The sequence below is a fragment of the Dendrobates tinctorius genome, unplaced genomic scaffold (genome assembly GCF_039654945.1).
Source record: "Dendrobates tinctorius isolate UK_male_01 unplaced genomic scaffold, ASM3965494v1 ptg000032l, whole genome shotgun sequence".
In the NCBI taxonomy this organism is placed as follows: domain Eukaryota; kingdom Metazoa; phylum Chordata; class Amphibia; order Anura; family Dendrobatidae; genus Dendrobates; species Dendrobates tinctorius.
The window spans coordinates 17,949,943-17,967,029 of NW_027361700.1; the positions used below are offsets into that span (position 1 = coordinate 17,949,943).

Sequence of the window (17,087 nt, forward strand, 5' to 3'; positions counted from 1 at the left end):
TCAGTTATACATGGGAAGTTTTTTATTAAATTGGAGTTTCAAAAATATAGTGCACTCAGTAATGGTATCAAATAAGGTTTTTTATTACCATAAACAAACAAAAACATTACACCATTTCATCTTGCCAGTGCACCCGTCCTACATCAGAAATAAAGTAGGCCGCAAATTGGTCCCTCATTTGGCCAACTTCAATGGATGACCTGAGAGTGTGCTGAGTGAATTCAGGCAATGGGTTAGGAGCATCATCGTCCAGTTCAAAGGTCGGGTGCTCTTTAGCCATCACAAAGTTATGTAGAACCACACAGGCCTTCACCACCTCATCGACTGTTTCAAGTTTAAGATTAATGGCCGTGCCCAGAATTCGCCATCTGGAAACAAGAATCCCAAAAGCACACTCGACAGTTCTTCTGGCCCTGGTCAGCCTGTAATTAAATATTTTTTTGGTGTGGTCCAAGTCCCGGCTGGAGTAGGGTTTCAGTAAGTTTCCGCACATTTGAAAAGCCTCATCGCCAACCATTACAAAGGGCAGTGGCGGAGCTTCGGTGTGAGGAAGAGGCCGTGGCATAGGGAAATTAAATTGGTTGCCATACAACCTCCGGCCCATGTCTGAGTTTTTAAAAGCCTGTGAGTCATTACCACGGCCAAATGCTCCAATGTCCACTGCTACAAACATACATCCGGCATCCGCAATCGCAATGAGTACTATTGAAAAGTACTTTTTGTAATTATAGTACTCAGATCCCGTTCTTTGGGGTTTGATGATCCGTATGTGTTTACCATCAACAGCTCCCAAACAGTTGGGAAAATTGCATACTGTCCAGAATTTGTCAGCAATTTCCATCCACTTTTCAGCGGTGGGCAGGGGCATAAATTCTGGGCAAAGAACATTCCAGAGAGCCCGGCAGGTGTCAGCAACAATTCCAGACAAGGTAGAGATTCCAATACGGTACTGGAAGTGTAGTGAAGATAGGGTTTCTCCAGTCGCCAGGAATCTGTGAACAGACAAAGAAGTAAAATTAATATTTATGTATATTATTTTAAAAAACTATAAAATAAAATATTAGTACATTCACGAAAACTAATTACCCACGGTTTTGAATACTAAATTTAAAAAAAACCCATCAGACCGCACCCCTTGGTTTTTAAAACATACCGTAATGTCACCAGTAGCCGTTCCTCAGGAGGAATCGCACGACGGAGCTGTGTGTCCTGTCTCCGGATGGATTGTTGGACACGAGCAAGCAAATCCATGAAACTTTCGTGGGACATCCTGATATAATCTGTAAATTTCTCCGGGTTTGCCTGTAGCTCGCTGTAGAGGGTGTGGTATGCCCCACGGCTCTCCCGGAGTTCAACAATCGGATGTATCCACATACGCCGCCGTCTTCGCTGCCTCTCTCTCTTCCTTTGTTCATGGCAAGCAACTGCATACGCCTGAGCCATCGCGATGTCCAAATCCAAGTTGAAGTGAAAACTCTTCCAGCGCAGATCCATGGTCACGAGAAGAATCAAGCAAATGTGAAGAATACTGTAGACAGGGTCTATATATTAACATACCACACCCACAATGAAGTCCCATTGGTCTTGTGTGTTGTTGAATGGTTGTTTTTTCATTTTTGTGGGGTTTTTCCAAAATCTGTAAAAAAACGCAAACGCACAAAAAACGCATACAAACGCGCAAAAACGCTGCGTTTTTTCCTGCATGCGCATAAAAATGCTTGAAAAAAAACGCAGCGTTTGTATGCATTTGTATGCGTTTTTTAAATGCGTTTTTTTGCGGGAAAAACGCGCTGCAAAAAAAAGCAAGTGTGAAACTAGCCTTAGAGCCTCAGAAGGGTGGAGATAGAGGGAAGCCAAGTAGATGGGGGAACTTCCACTACAATTTAAAATAAAACATCATCTGACTGGTTGCTAACACAATGCTGACACTTTTCTGAGTACAAAAGTCTAAGCGTGATGCATGAGAATTGTCAAAACTGTTGCAATGGAAAGTGGAGTCATTGTCCATAGCAACTAATCATCCTGTGTCTCCTACTTTGCAAAGGACCTGCACTAGAGATGAGTGAATTGATTAGCAGGACTATAACAGGTATATCAGACATGTCAGTAATCCATGGCCGCCGAGCCGGAGACCTGTGAGCCACCTCATACCGCTATCATTTTTCCACAACATTCCTTTTTGCGCTTTTGTATCCTTTAATAAGATGTGTAGTAGAGGGGTTACAAGGACACTAAACTTCAGGAAGGCAAATTTCCAACGGATGAGAGATGATCTTGGTGCAATTAACTGGGACGATATCCTGAGACATAAAAATACACAAAGAAAATGGGAGACGTTTATTAGCATCCTGAATAGGACCTGTGCACAATATATACCATATGGGAATAAACATGCTAGAAATAGGAGGAAACCACTATGGCTAAATAGAGCTGTAAGGGACGCAATAAGTGGCAAAAAGAAAGCATTTAGAGAATTAAAGCAAGTAGGTAGTGATGAGGCATTAACTAAATACAGAAAATTAAATAAATTCTGTAAAAAGCAAAGATTGAGACAGAGAGACTCATTGCCAGAGAAAGTAAAAATTATCCCAAATATTCTTTAACTACATAAATAGTAAGAAGCTAAAAAATGATAGTGTTGGTCCCCTTAAAAATAGTGTGGGTAAAATGGTGGATGAGGATGAGGAAAAAGCCAATATGCTAAATGACTTTTTTTCAACAGTATTTACACAAGAAAATCCCATGACGGATAACATGATCAGGGATAAAAATTCTCCGTTAAATGTCACCTGCTTAACCCAGCAGGAAGTACGGCGGCGTCTAAAAATCACTAAAATTGACAAATCCCCGGGCCAAGATGGGATACACCCCCGAGTACTGCAGGAATTAAGCACAGTCATTTATAGACCATTATTTTTAATCTTTAAAGATTCCATAATAACAGGGTCTGTACCACAGGACTGGCGTATAGCAAATGTGGTGCCAATATTCAAAAAGGGGACAAAAACTGAACTTGGAAATTATAGGCCAGTAAGTTTAACCTCAACTGTGGGTAAAATCCTGGAGGGTTTTCTAAGAGATACTATACTGGAGTATCTGAAGAAGAATAACCTCATGACCCAATATCAACATGGGTTTACAAGGGACCGTTCCTGTCAGACTAATCTGATAAGCTTTTATGAAGAGGTAAGTTCCGGACTGGACCAAGGGAATGCAGTGGACATGGTGTACATGGACTTTTCAAAAGCTTTTGATACGGTGCCACACGAAAGGTTGATACATTAAATGAGAACAATGGGGATAGGGGAAAATATGTGTAGGTGGGTTAAGAGCTGGCTCAGGGATAGGAAACAAAGGGTGGTTATTAATGGAGCACACTCGGACTGGGTCACGGTTAGCAGTGGGGTACCACAGGGGTCAGTATTGGGCCCGCTTCTTTTTACCATAATTATTAATGACCTTGTAGGGGGCATAGAGAGTAGAATTTCAATATTTGCAGATGATACTAAACTCTGCAGGGTAATCAATACAGCGGAGGACAATTTTATATTACAGGAGGATTTATGTAAACTAGAAGCTTGGGCTGATAAATGGCAAATGAGCTTTAATGGGGATAAATGTAAGGTCATGCACTTGGGTAGAACGAACAAGATGTATAATTATGTGCTTAATTGTAAAACACTGGGCAAAACAGTCACTGAAAAAGACCTGGGTGTATGGGTGGACGACAAACTCACATTTAGCGGCCCGTGTCAGGCAGCTGCTACAAAGGCAAATAAAATAATGGGATGCATTAAAAGAGGCATAGATGCTCATGAGGAGAACATAATTTTACCTCTATATAAGTCACTAGTGCGACCACACTTAGAATACTGTGTACAGTTCTGGTCTCCGATGTATAAGAAAGACATAGCTGAACTGGAGCGGGTGCAGAGAAGAGCGACCAAGGTTATTAGGGAACTGGGGGGTCTGCAATACCAAGACATTTTATTACACTTGGGGTTATTTAGTTTGGAGAATCGAAGGCTTAGGGGTGATCTTATTACAATGTATAAATATATGCGGGGACAGTACAAAGACCTTTCTAATGATCTTTTTACTCTTAGACCTGTGACGGGGACAAGGGGGCATCCTCTACGTCTGGAGGAAAGGTTTAAGCATACTCACAGACGCGGATTCTTTACTGTAAGAGCAGTGAGACTATGGAACTCTCTGCCATATGATGTTGTAATGAGTGATTCCCTACTAAAATTTAAGAAGGGCCTGGATGCCTTTCTTGAAAAGTATAATATTACAGGGTATATACACTAGTTTCCTTAATATTGCGTTGATCCAGGGAGCTAGTCTGATTGCCATATATGGAGTCGGGAAGGAATTTTTTTCCCCAATGTGAAGCTTACTGTTTGCCACATGGGTTTTTTTTGCCTTCCTCTGGATCAACATGTTAGGGCAAGTTAGGATAGGATATGGGTTGAACTAGATGGACTTAAAGTCTCCCTTCAACCTTAATAACTATGTTACTATGTTAATAACTATGTTACTATAATTTAACTGTGACATTACGTGTGCGTGCTATCTGCATGTGGATTAAAAAAAAATCTGTTTTTATTGCCCATAGTAGAATACAAAGTTAAAGTTTGTCATTTAGATGATTCATAAATCTCCCATTTGACTTTTTCAAACCAAAATTGGCTGGAATTGAGATTGGACGCCATGTCGCGTTTGGAGCTTCTGATGTGCCTAACCAGTGGAAACCCCCCCACAACTGACCCCATTTTGGAAACTAGACCCCCCCAAGGAACTTATGTAGATGTGTGTTGAGAACTTTGAACCCGCAAGTATTTCACAAAAGTTTATAACGCAGAGCTGTGAAAATAAAAAAATCCTATTTTTTTTCCACAAAAATGATTTTTAGTCCGCAATTTTTTATTTTCACAAGGGTAACAGGAGAAATTGGACCCCAAGACTTGTTTTCCAATTTGTCCTGAGTACGTTGGTACCCCATATGTGGGGGGAACCACTGTTTGGGCACACGTCAGGGCTTGAAAGGGAAGTAGTGACGCTTTGGAATGCAGACTTTGATGGAATGGTCTGCGGGCGTCATGTTACGTTTGGAGAGCCCCTGATTATTATTATTATTATTATTATTATTATTATACATTTATATAGCGCCATTTATTCCATGGTGCTTTACATGTGAAAAGGGGAAATATAGACAAGTATAATAAACATGTGTAAGACAAGGGACACACAAGTACAGAAGGAGAGAGGACCCTGCCCGCGAGGGCTCACAGTCTACAGGGATGGGTGAGGATACAGTAGGAGAGGGTAGAGCTGGTTGTGCGGTGGTTCAGTAGACCGAGGATCATTGCAGGCTGTAGGCTTGTCGGAACAGGTAGGTCTTCAAGTTCTTCTTGAAGGTTTCTGTTGTTGGTGAGAGTTTGATGTGTTGCGGCAGAGAGTTCCAGAGTATGGGGGAAGCACGGGAGAAGTCTTGTATGTGGTTGTGGGAAGAAGAGATAAGGGGGGAGTAGAGAAGGAGATCTTGAGATGATTGAAGGTTGCGTGCGGGTAGGTACCTGGAGACCATGTCACAGATGTATGGAGTAGACAGGATGTGGATGGTTTTGTATGTCATAGTTAGGGTTTTGAATTGGAGCCTCTGGACAATAGGAAGCCAGTGAAGGGCATGTCATAGGGGGGAGGCTGGGGAATAGTGGGGAGACAGGTGGATTAGTCGGGCAGCAGAGTGTAGGATAGACTGGAGTGGTGCCAGAGTGCTGAAGGGGAGGCCAGAGAGTAGGAGGTTGCAGTAGTCGAGGCGGGAGATGATAAGGGCGTGCACTAGTGTTTTTGTGGTTTCATGGTTGAGGAATGCGCGGAACCGGGAAATATTTTTGAGTTTGAGGCGGCAGGAGGAGGCAAGGGCTTGGATATGTGGTGTTTGAAAGAGAGGGCAGAGTTGAGGATCACCTGCCTAAACAGTAGAATCTCCCCACTAGTGACCCCATTTTGGAAACTAGACCCCCCCTGTGACACCGCTCCGTCATACTCACCCGGCCTCCGCTCCCACGCCGCAGCCGGCCTCCGCTCCCACGCCGCAGCCAGCCTCTGCTCCCACCCGCAGCCTCTCTCCACCCGACGGCCACGGCCGACGCCATCCCTGCATGCAATGCGCATGCGCCGTGGGCTGCGGCCGCGCCTCCCTGCTGCTTCTTGTGCTCTGGCTGTGCCATGAACCGGAAGCACCTTCGGACCAATGGCTGACCAGACGGGGCTATATCAGGCCGCTTCCCCCTGAGGGAGGCGCCTGATCGTTGTGTTACCTTGCACACTGGGCCCTGCTTCCTCCTGTGCTCTCTACAGTCTCTCGGTGCAGTCCTCTGTGTTTCCTGCAGCAGCCTCGCAGCTTGTCTTCCGTGTTCGCTAACAGTTATTCTCAGTCCTACTCCAGTGTTCCTTTTTCCTCCCTCTCCTGCCTCCGGTGGTTCTGATCCATCCTGCTCCAGTCCTGCCGTCCTACTCCAGTCCTGCCTCCGGTGTTCCTGATCCATCCTGCTCCAGTCCTGCCGTCCTACTCCACTCCTGCCTCCGGTGTTCCAGTTCCATCCTGCTCCAGTCCTTCCATCCTCCTTTATTCCTGTCTCCTGTGGTCCAACTCTGTCCTGTCATCTACACTTCAGTTTCTCCATGTTCCAGTCTATAGTCTTACTCCATTCCTGTCTCCTGTGTGCCAGTCCTGTTCTGTCATCTACACTTCAGTCCCACTGACCTACTCCAGTCCATCCTGAGCCGCCCTCTCGGTACCGGCTACCGTGGTACTCGAACTCCTGGGCCTGCTCCTAACGGTCCCTGTATTGGGGTCGGTTCCACCTGGCAGCTCGCCCAGGGCCCCTCGGTGCCACGGTCCAGATGGTCCACTCCTGGAGTTTCCGGCTCCAGACCATCCACTCTAATAAATACTCCTTTCCAACACTTCCCCAACATGTGTCTTTCTGAACGTCTCCTCTTATAGCGCCTTTAAATGAAGTACTCCTAGTACTGAGTTACACTGGAGTTCCTCCTGTCCGATGTTCTTATGAACTCTACTTGTACGGCAGACAGCTGTAGCCTGTTTCGGGGACTCCTTGCTACCAAGTATCAGCTCACTATCCAGTTGCTGTTGTGCCCCCAAGTCTTGTGTGGGAATAAAGTGGTGACAACTTCTATTCCTCCGGTGTCTGCTTCAGGACCATTAGTATCCATTCAACCTCGGGGACCGGGCCCCGGCCTTGCGCTTAGAACTTCTAGGAAGGGTTCTCTTCTAACCCAACTCTCTTCCTCTCACGTCCAGAGGGTCCACTCCTGGAGATTCCGGCTCCTGACCACCCACACTAACACCCCCAAGGAACTTATCTAGATGTGTGGTGAGCACTTTGAACCCGCAAGTGCTTCACAGAAGTTTAACCCTAACCCCAACCCTAACCCTAACTTTAGCCCAATTGTAACCCTAATGGAAAAATGGAAATAAATATGCATTTTTTATTTTATTATTTTTCCCTAACTAAGGGGGTGATAAAGGGGGGGTTTATTTACTTTTTTTATTTTGATCACTGTGATAAGGTCTATCACAGTGATCAAAATGTACCTGGAATGAATGAATGGAATCTGCTGGGTACCGGCCGGCAGATCTCGGCGGGCGCACTGCGCATGCGCCCGCCATTTTCTTTGCAGGAAGAAGATGCCGGGAGCTACGGGAGCCGTGAGAGGACAGGGGGGACACCAGGAGGTACAGGGGACAGATCGGGGGACCCGGGGACTCTATTTCTCTCTCCTGTGATGTGCGATTACATCGGAGGAGAGAGAAATTAAATGCAAAATCATGGCTTTTTTTTTTTTCCGGTCGCCGATATACGGTTAATAACGGCGATTGCAACACCGGGGTCGGTAAATACCGACCTGAATCATGTTCTCTGGGGTCTCGGCTACCCCCCGGTAGCCGAGACCCCAGAGAAAATCCAACTCTGGGGGGCGCTATTCACTTTTTCTACTGCACCGTTAATTAACGGCGTTAATTAACCGTTAATTAACGGTTAATTAAGATCCCACTCCAACGAGCACTTCATCGCATTCAAACAGTCCCTCACTACTTTCAAGACCACACTCGCCACAGCTAAACAAACCTACTTCTCATCTCTCATATCCTCCCTGTCTCACAACCCTAAACAGTTATTCAACACCTTCAATTCTCTCCTCCGCCCCCCAGCACCTCCTCCCTCCCCACTCATCTCAGCTGAAGACTTTGCCTCATTTTTCAAGCAGAAAATTGATAACATCAGGGACAGTTTTGGTCAACAACCCCCAGAGCCCTTCCTCCCGACTTCCCAGCCCTCCACCTTCAAAACCAACTTCTCCACCATTACAGAAGATCGACTCTCCACTCTACTCTCAAGATCACATCTCACCACCTGTGCACTCGACCCGATCCCATCCCACTTCATCCCAAACCTCACCACAGTCTTCATCCCAACCCTAACCCATCTCTTCAACCTATCACTAACAACTGGTGTTTTCCCCTCAAGCTTTAAACATGCCTCCATCACACCTATCCTCAAAAAGCCCTCTCTTGACCCATCCTCTGTATCTAGCTATCGCCCTATATCACTTCTCCCATACGCCTCCAAGCTACTGGAACAACACGTCTACCTTGAACTGTCCTCCCATCTCTCTTCTTGCTCCCTCTTGGACCGCTTACAATCTGGCTTCCGGTCACACCACTCCACTGAAACTGCCCTTACTAAGGTCACCAATGACCTCTTAACTGCCAAGAGCAAGCGACACTACTCTGTCCTCCTCCTCCTGGACCTGTCGGCTGCCTTTGACACAGTGGACCATTCCCTATTATTACAGACCCTCTCATCCCTCGGCATCACAGACTTGGCCCTCTCCTGGATCTCATCATACCTAACAGACCGGACATTCAGCGTCTCCCACTCACACACCACTTCCTCACCTCGCCCCCTATCTGTCGGAGTCCCACAAGGTTCAGTCCTTGGGCCCCTGCTGTTCTCTATTTACACCTTTGGCCTGGGACAGCTCATAGAATCTCATGGCTTTCAGTATCATCTTTATGCTGATGACACACAGATCTACATCTCTGGACCAGATATCACCTCCCTACTAACCAGAATCCCTCAATGTCTGTCCACTATTTCATCCTTCTTCTCCACTAGATATCTGAAACTCAACGTGGACAAAACAGAATTCATCATCTTTCCCCCATCTCACGTGACCCCCCCTACGAACCTATCAATTACAGTAAATGACTGCCCACTCTCCCCAGTCCCACAAGCTCGCTGCCTCGGAGTAATCCTTGACGCTGATCTCTCCTTCAAATCACATATCCAAACCCTTTCCACTTCCTGCCGACTTCAACTCAAAAATATTTCACGCATCCGTTCATTCCTCACCCAAGAATCTGCAAAAACCCTAGTCCATGCCCTCATCATCTCTCGCCTTGACTACTGCAACCTCCTGCTCTGTGGCCTCCCCTCAAACACTCTCGCACCCCTCCAATCTATTCTAAACTCTGCTGCCCGACTAATCCACCTGTCCCCCCGCTATTCCCCAGCTTCTCCCCTCTGTCAATCCCTTCAATTGCCCAGAGACTCCATTACAAAACCCTAACCATGACATACAAAGCCATCCACAACTTGTCTCCTCCATACATCTGTGACCTCGTCTCCTGGTACTTTCCTGCACGCAACCTCCGATCCTCACAAGATCTCCTTCTCTACTCCCGTCTTATCTCCTCTTCCCACAATCGCATACAAGATTTCTCTCGCGCATCCCCCCTACTCTGGAACTCTCTACCACAACATATCAGACTCTCACCTACCATCGAAACCTTCAAAAAGAGCCTGAAGACCCACCTCTTCCGACAAGTCTATAACCTGCAGTAACCACCGATCGACCAAACCGCTGCACGACCAGCTCTACCCTCGCCTACTGTATTATCACCCATCCCTTGAAGATTGTGAGCCCTCGCGGGCAGGGTCCTCTCTCCTCCTGTACCAGTTATGACTTGTATTGTTTAAGATTATTGTACTTGTTTTATGTATACCGCTCCTCACATGTAAAGCGCCATGGAATAAATGGCGCTAGAACAATAAATAATAATAATAATAATAATAATAATAATTAATGGCGCTGTGGTTTAATTACCGCCATTAAAAGGCGTATCGGTGATCGTTAAGGGGTTAAAAAGTGGATATTGAAGCAGAATCCAGAACAAAATACTCTCTGTGCACATACCGTTGGTATTTTTTTAACCTTTTTTGAATGATGGGTGTTTTTTTCTGCTTCTGTCCATCCAGGGTCCATTTGATACTATTTTTCCATGCAGAAATTGACATATTTTTTTTTTTACATGTGGAAAAAATAGCACCTTGTGCAACATAGGTTTATTCAAGGGGAAGTAATCCGATCAGACTTTTGATGTGTTTTTATAACAGAACTTGCTCCAAAATCCACGTCAATAACCTCTGTGTGACGTGGAGGTTGTAAAGGTTCAATTGGTTGTTATGGATGACATTGTACATAGCCTTATAGTCTATCTGTTTTTATGTGTGAGACCATGAGTATAATTATACATACCTATAAATAGATGGGGGAGACAGGGCAAAAGCTTAGAACAAGGATGAATGCTCATCGTCACACAATAAGAGAAAAAAGAATGGATCTACCTGTGGCAAAACATTTCTGTATCCCTGATCACAGCAGCATGGATATGAAATTACTGGTATTGAAAGGTAACTTCACATCTCAGATAGAGAGACGAGTTTGGGAGTACAAATTTATGACGAACTTTGACACTCTCAGTGCTGGAATGAATGTGTCGCATGGATTTATGTCTTTTTACATCAATTAAGGAATTTCCTTTTAAAACCTTGCAGGGCAACACAGAACTAGACCCCAATCAGAGGACCATAAAACATCCAGACTCCTTATCTATGAACTGGTCCAATGTTTATATTTATGTTTCTCCCTCTCCCATATTGATGGTTCTGCTTCACGTCACTTGTCTTATCTATTGCATTTTTTCTAGGCTGTATTGTGCATAAATATGTGACTTCAGATTTTGTATTAGTCTAGCCTGATGAAGAGACCTGAGTAGTCTCGAAAGCTTGCAATGTATTACCATCTTTTCAGTTAGCCATTAAAAGGTATCAACTACTGAGGACTCTCAATCCTGAATATTTTTCTATAAATAGATAATATCTCATTTATCTGAAGTAGCAAATGACAAAACATGATGAAGGGGGCACCCGGATTTGAACCAGGGACCTCTCGATCTGCAGTCGAATGCTCTACCACTGAGCTATACCCCCTCCTTATGGACAGACGGCTGCTGGCCTTCCCTGTGAAATAGCAATATCTTAACACTAGCCTGTTCTGTATTGAGGCATTATATGGGGGGCTTTATATGTGGGGAGCTCCATTCATTTTGTACCATAACACTATCAGTGCTCAGGTCGTTTCTGCACTAACACAATCCTGTCTAGTGCTTTGTATAAATAATTATATATTAAGTATAAATTATGAGATAATTCGTCTGAAAGAAAAGCCAATGGAAAAATAATATATTAAAAAAAATTAAAAGATTGAAGGGGGCACCCGGATTTGAACCAGGGACCTCTCGATCTGCAGTCGAATGCTCTACCACTGAGCTATACCCCCTTTGCTGCAGATGGCAGAGAAACATAGGTATGAGAGTCCGAACCGCTGACGGGGAATGTGCTCCTTCTTGTCTGTGTTCACGTCCAGCGTCCATTCTATACAGTGCACACATTTACCGGCCGTGTATCATCATATAGGACGCACACTACGGGGCCGCCGTTTATTATAGCACGGGAGAGAACATACAGGCCTCTGTCACCGGAAGCGTGCGCGTCCCCGTGCAGAACCGCCCACCGTGTGCGCGAATTTGCGCGTCCCCGACACCCCCACCCTCCTCCTGTGTTTGTCACCGACAGCGCGGCAAAGAGACAGCGAGAGACTGCTGGGGAGAGAGAAGGGGATAGAGAGACTGCAGGAGGAGAGCGGAGAGGGCAGGCACCTGAGACTGCAACATAATAGCGGCCACCACCACCCACATTACCTGGCACCATGAACCCGAGCTGTGCCCGCTGCGGCAAGATTGTCTACCCGACTGAGAAAGTCAACTGCCTGGACAAGGTACGAGACATCCCCGGTGTGAGGCGAGAATGGTGCAGGGTGACGCCGGGGAATGGAGGCTGTGTGTGGCCCGTACACAGAGAGAGGCAGACAGTGTGTGTAATAGGTGTGCATGTATCCTGTGGAGAGTGTGGAGAGATTGCAGCCTGCGCCTCACCTGTGTGTGTGATATGGGCAGAAATGTGTGTGTCTGTATATCACGCGCAATGTTTGTGTATGGTTCATGTGTGTAATATGCAGTATACATAGAGGTTGTGTACATATATAATTAGTGTGTAGTACACATAGGTGATGTGTACACATTATACCTGTATACTGCAGGTATACTGATAATACACATTGTATGCGCTATATATATATATATACACACACTGATTTCTGACCCTCTGCTGCGCCTTGGCCTTCTGCCCCTGCAGCACAGTCCCCACCGCTCTGTAGTATACTAGTGACATGTCAGGTACCTGCCCAGGCCTGTAGGGTACTAGAGAGAGGCTTGGCCAGTTATGGTGGTCTATGATTGAAGGTATCCTATATATTCCATATTTTTGGCTGTATATTTACAAGGCTAATGGGGTAGGGTGGTATCGCCTGTGTCCGCTTAATAATTGGGTGGCAAATTTCACTTCTTGCTCAATAGATTAGTACCTGTGTGGTAGGATTGGGCATCTTCTTTTAGCCTTGGCACTGGCAGTTTACTACAGTCAGTGTCACAGGGTTGCTCTGCAGTATGACCCCGTGCTCCCATGGCATTGGTGTAGATACCAGGGTGCTGCCCGCAGCGGCTGATCTTTTCATTAGCCCCATGCTTTCTGTGTAATAGCCTGAGATCCTATTACCCTATTAGATATCTTCATTTCATTTTGCAATGAATGTCTTCCTGTTGAGGCCAAATTACCAGATGAATTGCCCGTGGGTAGCAGCTGTCGCCTTCACCCGCAATCATATTTCGCCCTGCTGTCATCTGGGAAAGCTCCAGGTCTCTCCAGGTATCTGTTTACCTGGTGAGACCTATTATCACGTGTATATAGCAGTATTATCCAGTGAGAGGCGACATGGGGCCAGTGTGTATTTTGATCACATTGGCTTCTTTAGAAGAATGAATGTGTCCCTTGATGTATACATAGCCGTCAGATGTGGTGTATACGTGCACTACAGACAGGTGGTTGGGATAGATACAGCAGACACATGAATGACTGTGTCCTTCTGCTTTAATCCATCAGTTAGTGCAGTACACAGTGTGCCAGGCGGCTGATGGGGGGGGCGCACTTCCTGAGTGCCTTATTGCAGTCACTCTTTTTTTCTTAGGGCTGTGTCCTATAAAGTCCGGGCAGGCACAATGCCCTGCTATCCGAATATGCTTTATGTTAGTGATGCCCCTCTCTTAGCCCCATGTGAATGATGGCTTCCGCCCTCCCCTCACTAGCAGCCATGTATGCGGAAGTCAGACCATCCTGGCATCAACTGCACAACACTTATTTTCCCAGAATTAACCCTTTGATAGCGTCATCTGCTATCTTATTATGCTTCAGTGCTGAAGAATTTCTCCCCCCCCAAATACACAGATATTAGACCCCAAAACCTTCCTAACCACAGCAGAGTATACGCTGGGATGTTGTTCTGCATTGCTAGCTACAGTGGTTGCAGTCAGATCCTAACCGATCATGTCTTAGAAGTGGCAATGAATATATATATATTTTTTGGCTAGGTGTGGAGAATCCAGCTACGGTATTTTATCAACCAGGACAGGCCTAAAACACGCCTCATTCCACACCTGAGATACAGAGGCTGGGGGTGATCTTCACTTGTGGATTGTATGGGATTTCTGTTTTCTTGGAGGGGTTAAGTCAATTCATGGACCCCACCCTTTGCTGGGTTTGACCCTTGGAGTTCATTTTCCCAGGGCTAAAAAATCTTGCAGCAATCTTGCCACCCCTCCCCCGCTAAACGCCTCCTTTTGTGATTAGCTTCCGTTCATGTGAATAGAGACTTGTGTGTTTGTGTAAGTGCATTTCTGATGTTGCATTTTCACATTTCCTTATGTTCACATTTTTCACGGTCAGACCTGTTGCACAATCTGCTTCTCTGATTCTTGCTTGCTGGTGTTGGAATTCTTCCGGAGTCTCATGGGGACAGATAGGAAGACTGACGGGATTGAGGAGTTGCATTAACTGCTGTTTTCCTGCTTATCTGTTGAGTTGTTCCCATGTATTGGGGATTTATTTCTTTGGAAGTTCATTGCTCCCTTGTTAATTGTACCATCCGTCTGTTTCCGCACATAATACCTCCAAACATTAGCATCTGCATTAAGGCTGCAACTGGTGGCGTAACTTAAGGGAGGGAGATGTGAAAAAAGTTTGATTTGTGAGTCGATGTGATAGGCCTGTCTAAAAAGATGTATTTTTAGTGCACACTGGGAATCATCTGTCTGAAGTAGTGCAATCCAGAGAACTGGCGTAGCACAAGAAATGTTTTGGAGGTAGGAGTGAGATGTTCTGTTTAGGGAAGATGTTAGTTTAAATTGTTAGCGTAATAGAGAGAATGAGTAGGATTGTAGACCGATGAGGGGCAATATGTAGGGTGGTGCTAAACTGTGGAGAGTAGGTGAGACGTTTCTGCTGAATTCTGAAGATGGGTCACCAGTGCAAAGACTGGCACAGGGTGGAGGCCGCAGTGTAGTTGCTGGAGAGATAAATGCTGTTGTATTCAGGATAGATTGGAGTGGGGAGAGTGTACTGAGATGCAGTAGTCAGGAAGAGAATGAATCAGAGTGACAGCGTCTTTTCAGTTTCCATGGTAAGACAGGGAGCTGAAGATGACATGAGCATAGCTATGATTGGATATAGGGAGAGAAGGAAGAGTCTGAGTCCATTATATCATAAGACAGCTGTCAAGCTGCCTGAGAGTTATGGTAGCTGCCCCACCAGGGCTGTGGCGTCGGTAAGCCAAACCTCTGACTCCTCAATTTCCATGATTCCGACTCCACAGCACTGATCATTACTGAGCATGTACATAAAGTGCAGCACAGATTCATCTCACCTAAAAGCCGAGATCCTTGGATCAGGAACAGAACAGACATTTCATAACTTTCCCAAATTATGAAAACATTTACAGCACATCCTGCATTATACTACTGTACCCAATGTATTATATATTTTAGGAGTCAGACCATTTTATACCAACTCCACCAAAATGAACACCGACTCCATGACTCTGAATCCACAGCTCTGCACCCCACAATGGTATTTTGTAGTAAGGCAGTGTGTGATGTCAGGAGAAGACATATACAATAAGATGTAAGCTAAATCTGCTGATAGTTGGGGAAATAGTCAGCAAAAATAAGAGGGACTTGGTACTTAACAATGAGGAATCCAAATAGTAAGAAGAGAGGATGATGAGCCAACAAATGATACAATGAAGGAGCAGTTAGATAGGTAGAAAGAAAACAGAGGTAATATAATATATTTTTAGTGGTTTTCCAGGAATACCATGTCACAGCCTATCGGCATTCCCTATCTTAAAATATTACCAGAGTTTTTCCTCACTCTCCCTGGGTCATACGCTGCTTTTTTCAATGTTTCTTTGGTGCTTGTTTGCAGATAGTAGTGGTGACATCATGTCTATAGTGGTCATCACCTCTGCAGCCAATCATTGAACCAGTGTTTGGCTGCAGCGCTTATGTGTTCTGTAAGCATGAAGTCACAGCTGGAGCTTGCAATCAGCAAAGCAGTGGCGGAGTAAAAGAAGTTTGAAAAGGGGATGGTTTGTGACTTGTGATGAGCGAACGTGCTCGGATAACGTCTTATCTGAGCATTCTCGGGTGTTATCCTAGCATTTGGGAGAGCTCGTATATTATGTTCTAGTCGCTGCAGCTGCATGATTTGCTGCTGTTAGATTGTCAGTTTGTTAGGGAATCCTCACGGGTTTCGTCTAACAGCAGCAAATCATGCAGTTGCAGGGACTTGAACGTAATATACGAGTACTCCCCGATGCTCGGATAAGACGTTATCCAAGCACGTTCGTTCATCACTAGTTGTGACGACTGGGAGAGGGACTAGAAGAGGTATGAGGGAATAAGGTCAATAGTACTTGTAGAAGAGTGAGAAGAAGAGAGGACAACGACTTCTGTGACTGGGTCAAATGCAGAAAGTGAACTACATGAAGTGCGGGAGGGAAGGGAGATCAATGTTTTTAAGGGATTGCAAGATAATTTCCTTTCGGATGAAGAATTACAGCACCGAATAGATAGGCTTCAGTTTCTATGTGCATTTGTTAACTTGTTCTTAGGATGTGTAATGTATATATCTTTGGAGCCATAAGATGGCTCCTGAAGTGTTATTGGGTGCATATTGTAGACCAAGAAGGCACTTGGTGTGTCACCAAATGGTACCTCCATGCAGGGCATAGTACTTTTACATCCATGAGAAGAAAGTCTGTACTGACACAATCATACAGAACAGGCGAATAATAGCACTATTCTGCCATGAGAACAAGGCCTAACCCTGTGTTGGTTCTTGGGATCTGCACACTACATACCAGCCAGGTCGTTACATATACAGTGGCTTGAATTATAGATTGGTTTGTATATTGGAGGAGGTTTGGAACAAGGCCCAGATACCTGTGCATTAGTCTTTAGGGTGTTCTCCTTAAAACTGGTCCAAGTTCAACAGTTCTGTAATCTCCTTGCTATACAGACTGCTGTGCCAGGTGATTGAATTCCTTTTACCAGTCAGAGAATGAGTACATCCACTGGAGAGAGTGAAATGGCACCTTAGCGAGTGCCAGCACAATGATGCCAAAGAGGTACTGGCGTAAGTGAATAATGTGCATGTCCATGTAAATGTCCTTTGCCTCCAAAGCCATAAACAGGTGGT

General features: G+C 45.2%; 1 protein-coding gene and 2 non-coding genes across 3 annotated transcripts in view; 1 reads left to right on the plus strand and 2 right to left on the minus strand.

Moving 5' to 3' along the window:
- Positions 1–11,297: 11,297 nt before the first annotated feature.
- TRNAC-GCA (transfer RNA cysteine (anticodon GCA)) lies at positions 11,298–11,369 on the minus strand. The gene has a single exon. It is a non-coding gene; the product is annotated as a tRNA-Cys (tRNA).
- Positions 11,370–11,646: 277 nt separating this feature from the next.
- On the minus strand, positions 11,647–11,718 carry TRNAC-GCA (transfer RNA cysteine (anticodon GCA)). The gene has a single exon. It is a non-coding gene; the product is annotated as a tRNA-Cys (tRNA).
- A 182-nt stretch (positions 11,719–11,900) lies between these two features.
- LASP1 (LIM and SH3 protein 1) overlaps positions 11,901–17,087 on the plus strand; it is a 74,007-nt gene continuing 68,820 nt past the window's right edge. Inside the window, exon 1 of the mRNA XM_073572521.1 lies at positions 11,901–12,216. Coding sequence (XP_073428622.1) covers positions 12,148–12,216 — 69 coding nt within the window. The 5' untranslated portion in view covers positions 11,901–12,147. The remainder of the gene's footprint in view (positions 12,217–17,087) is intronic.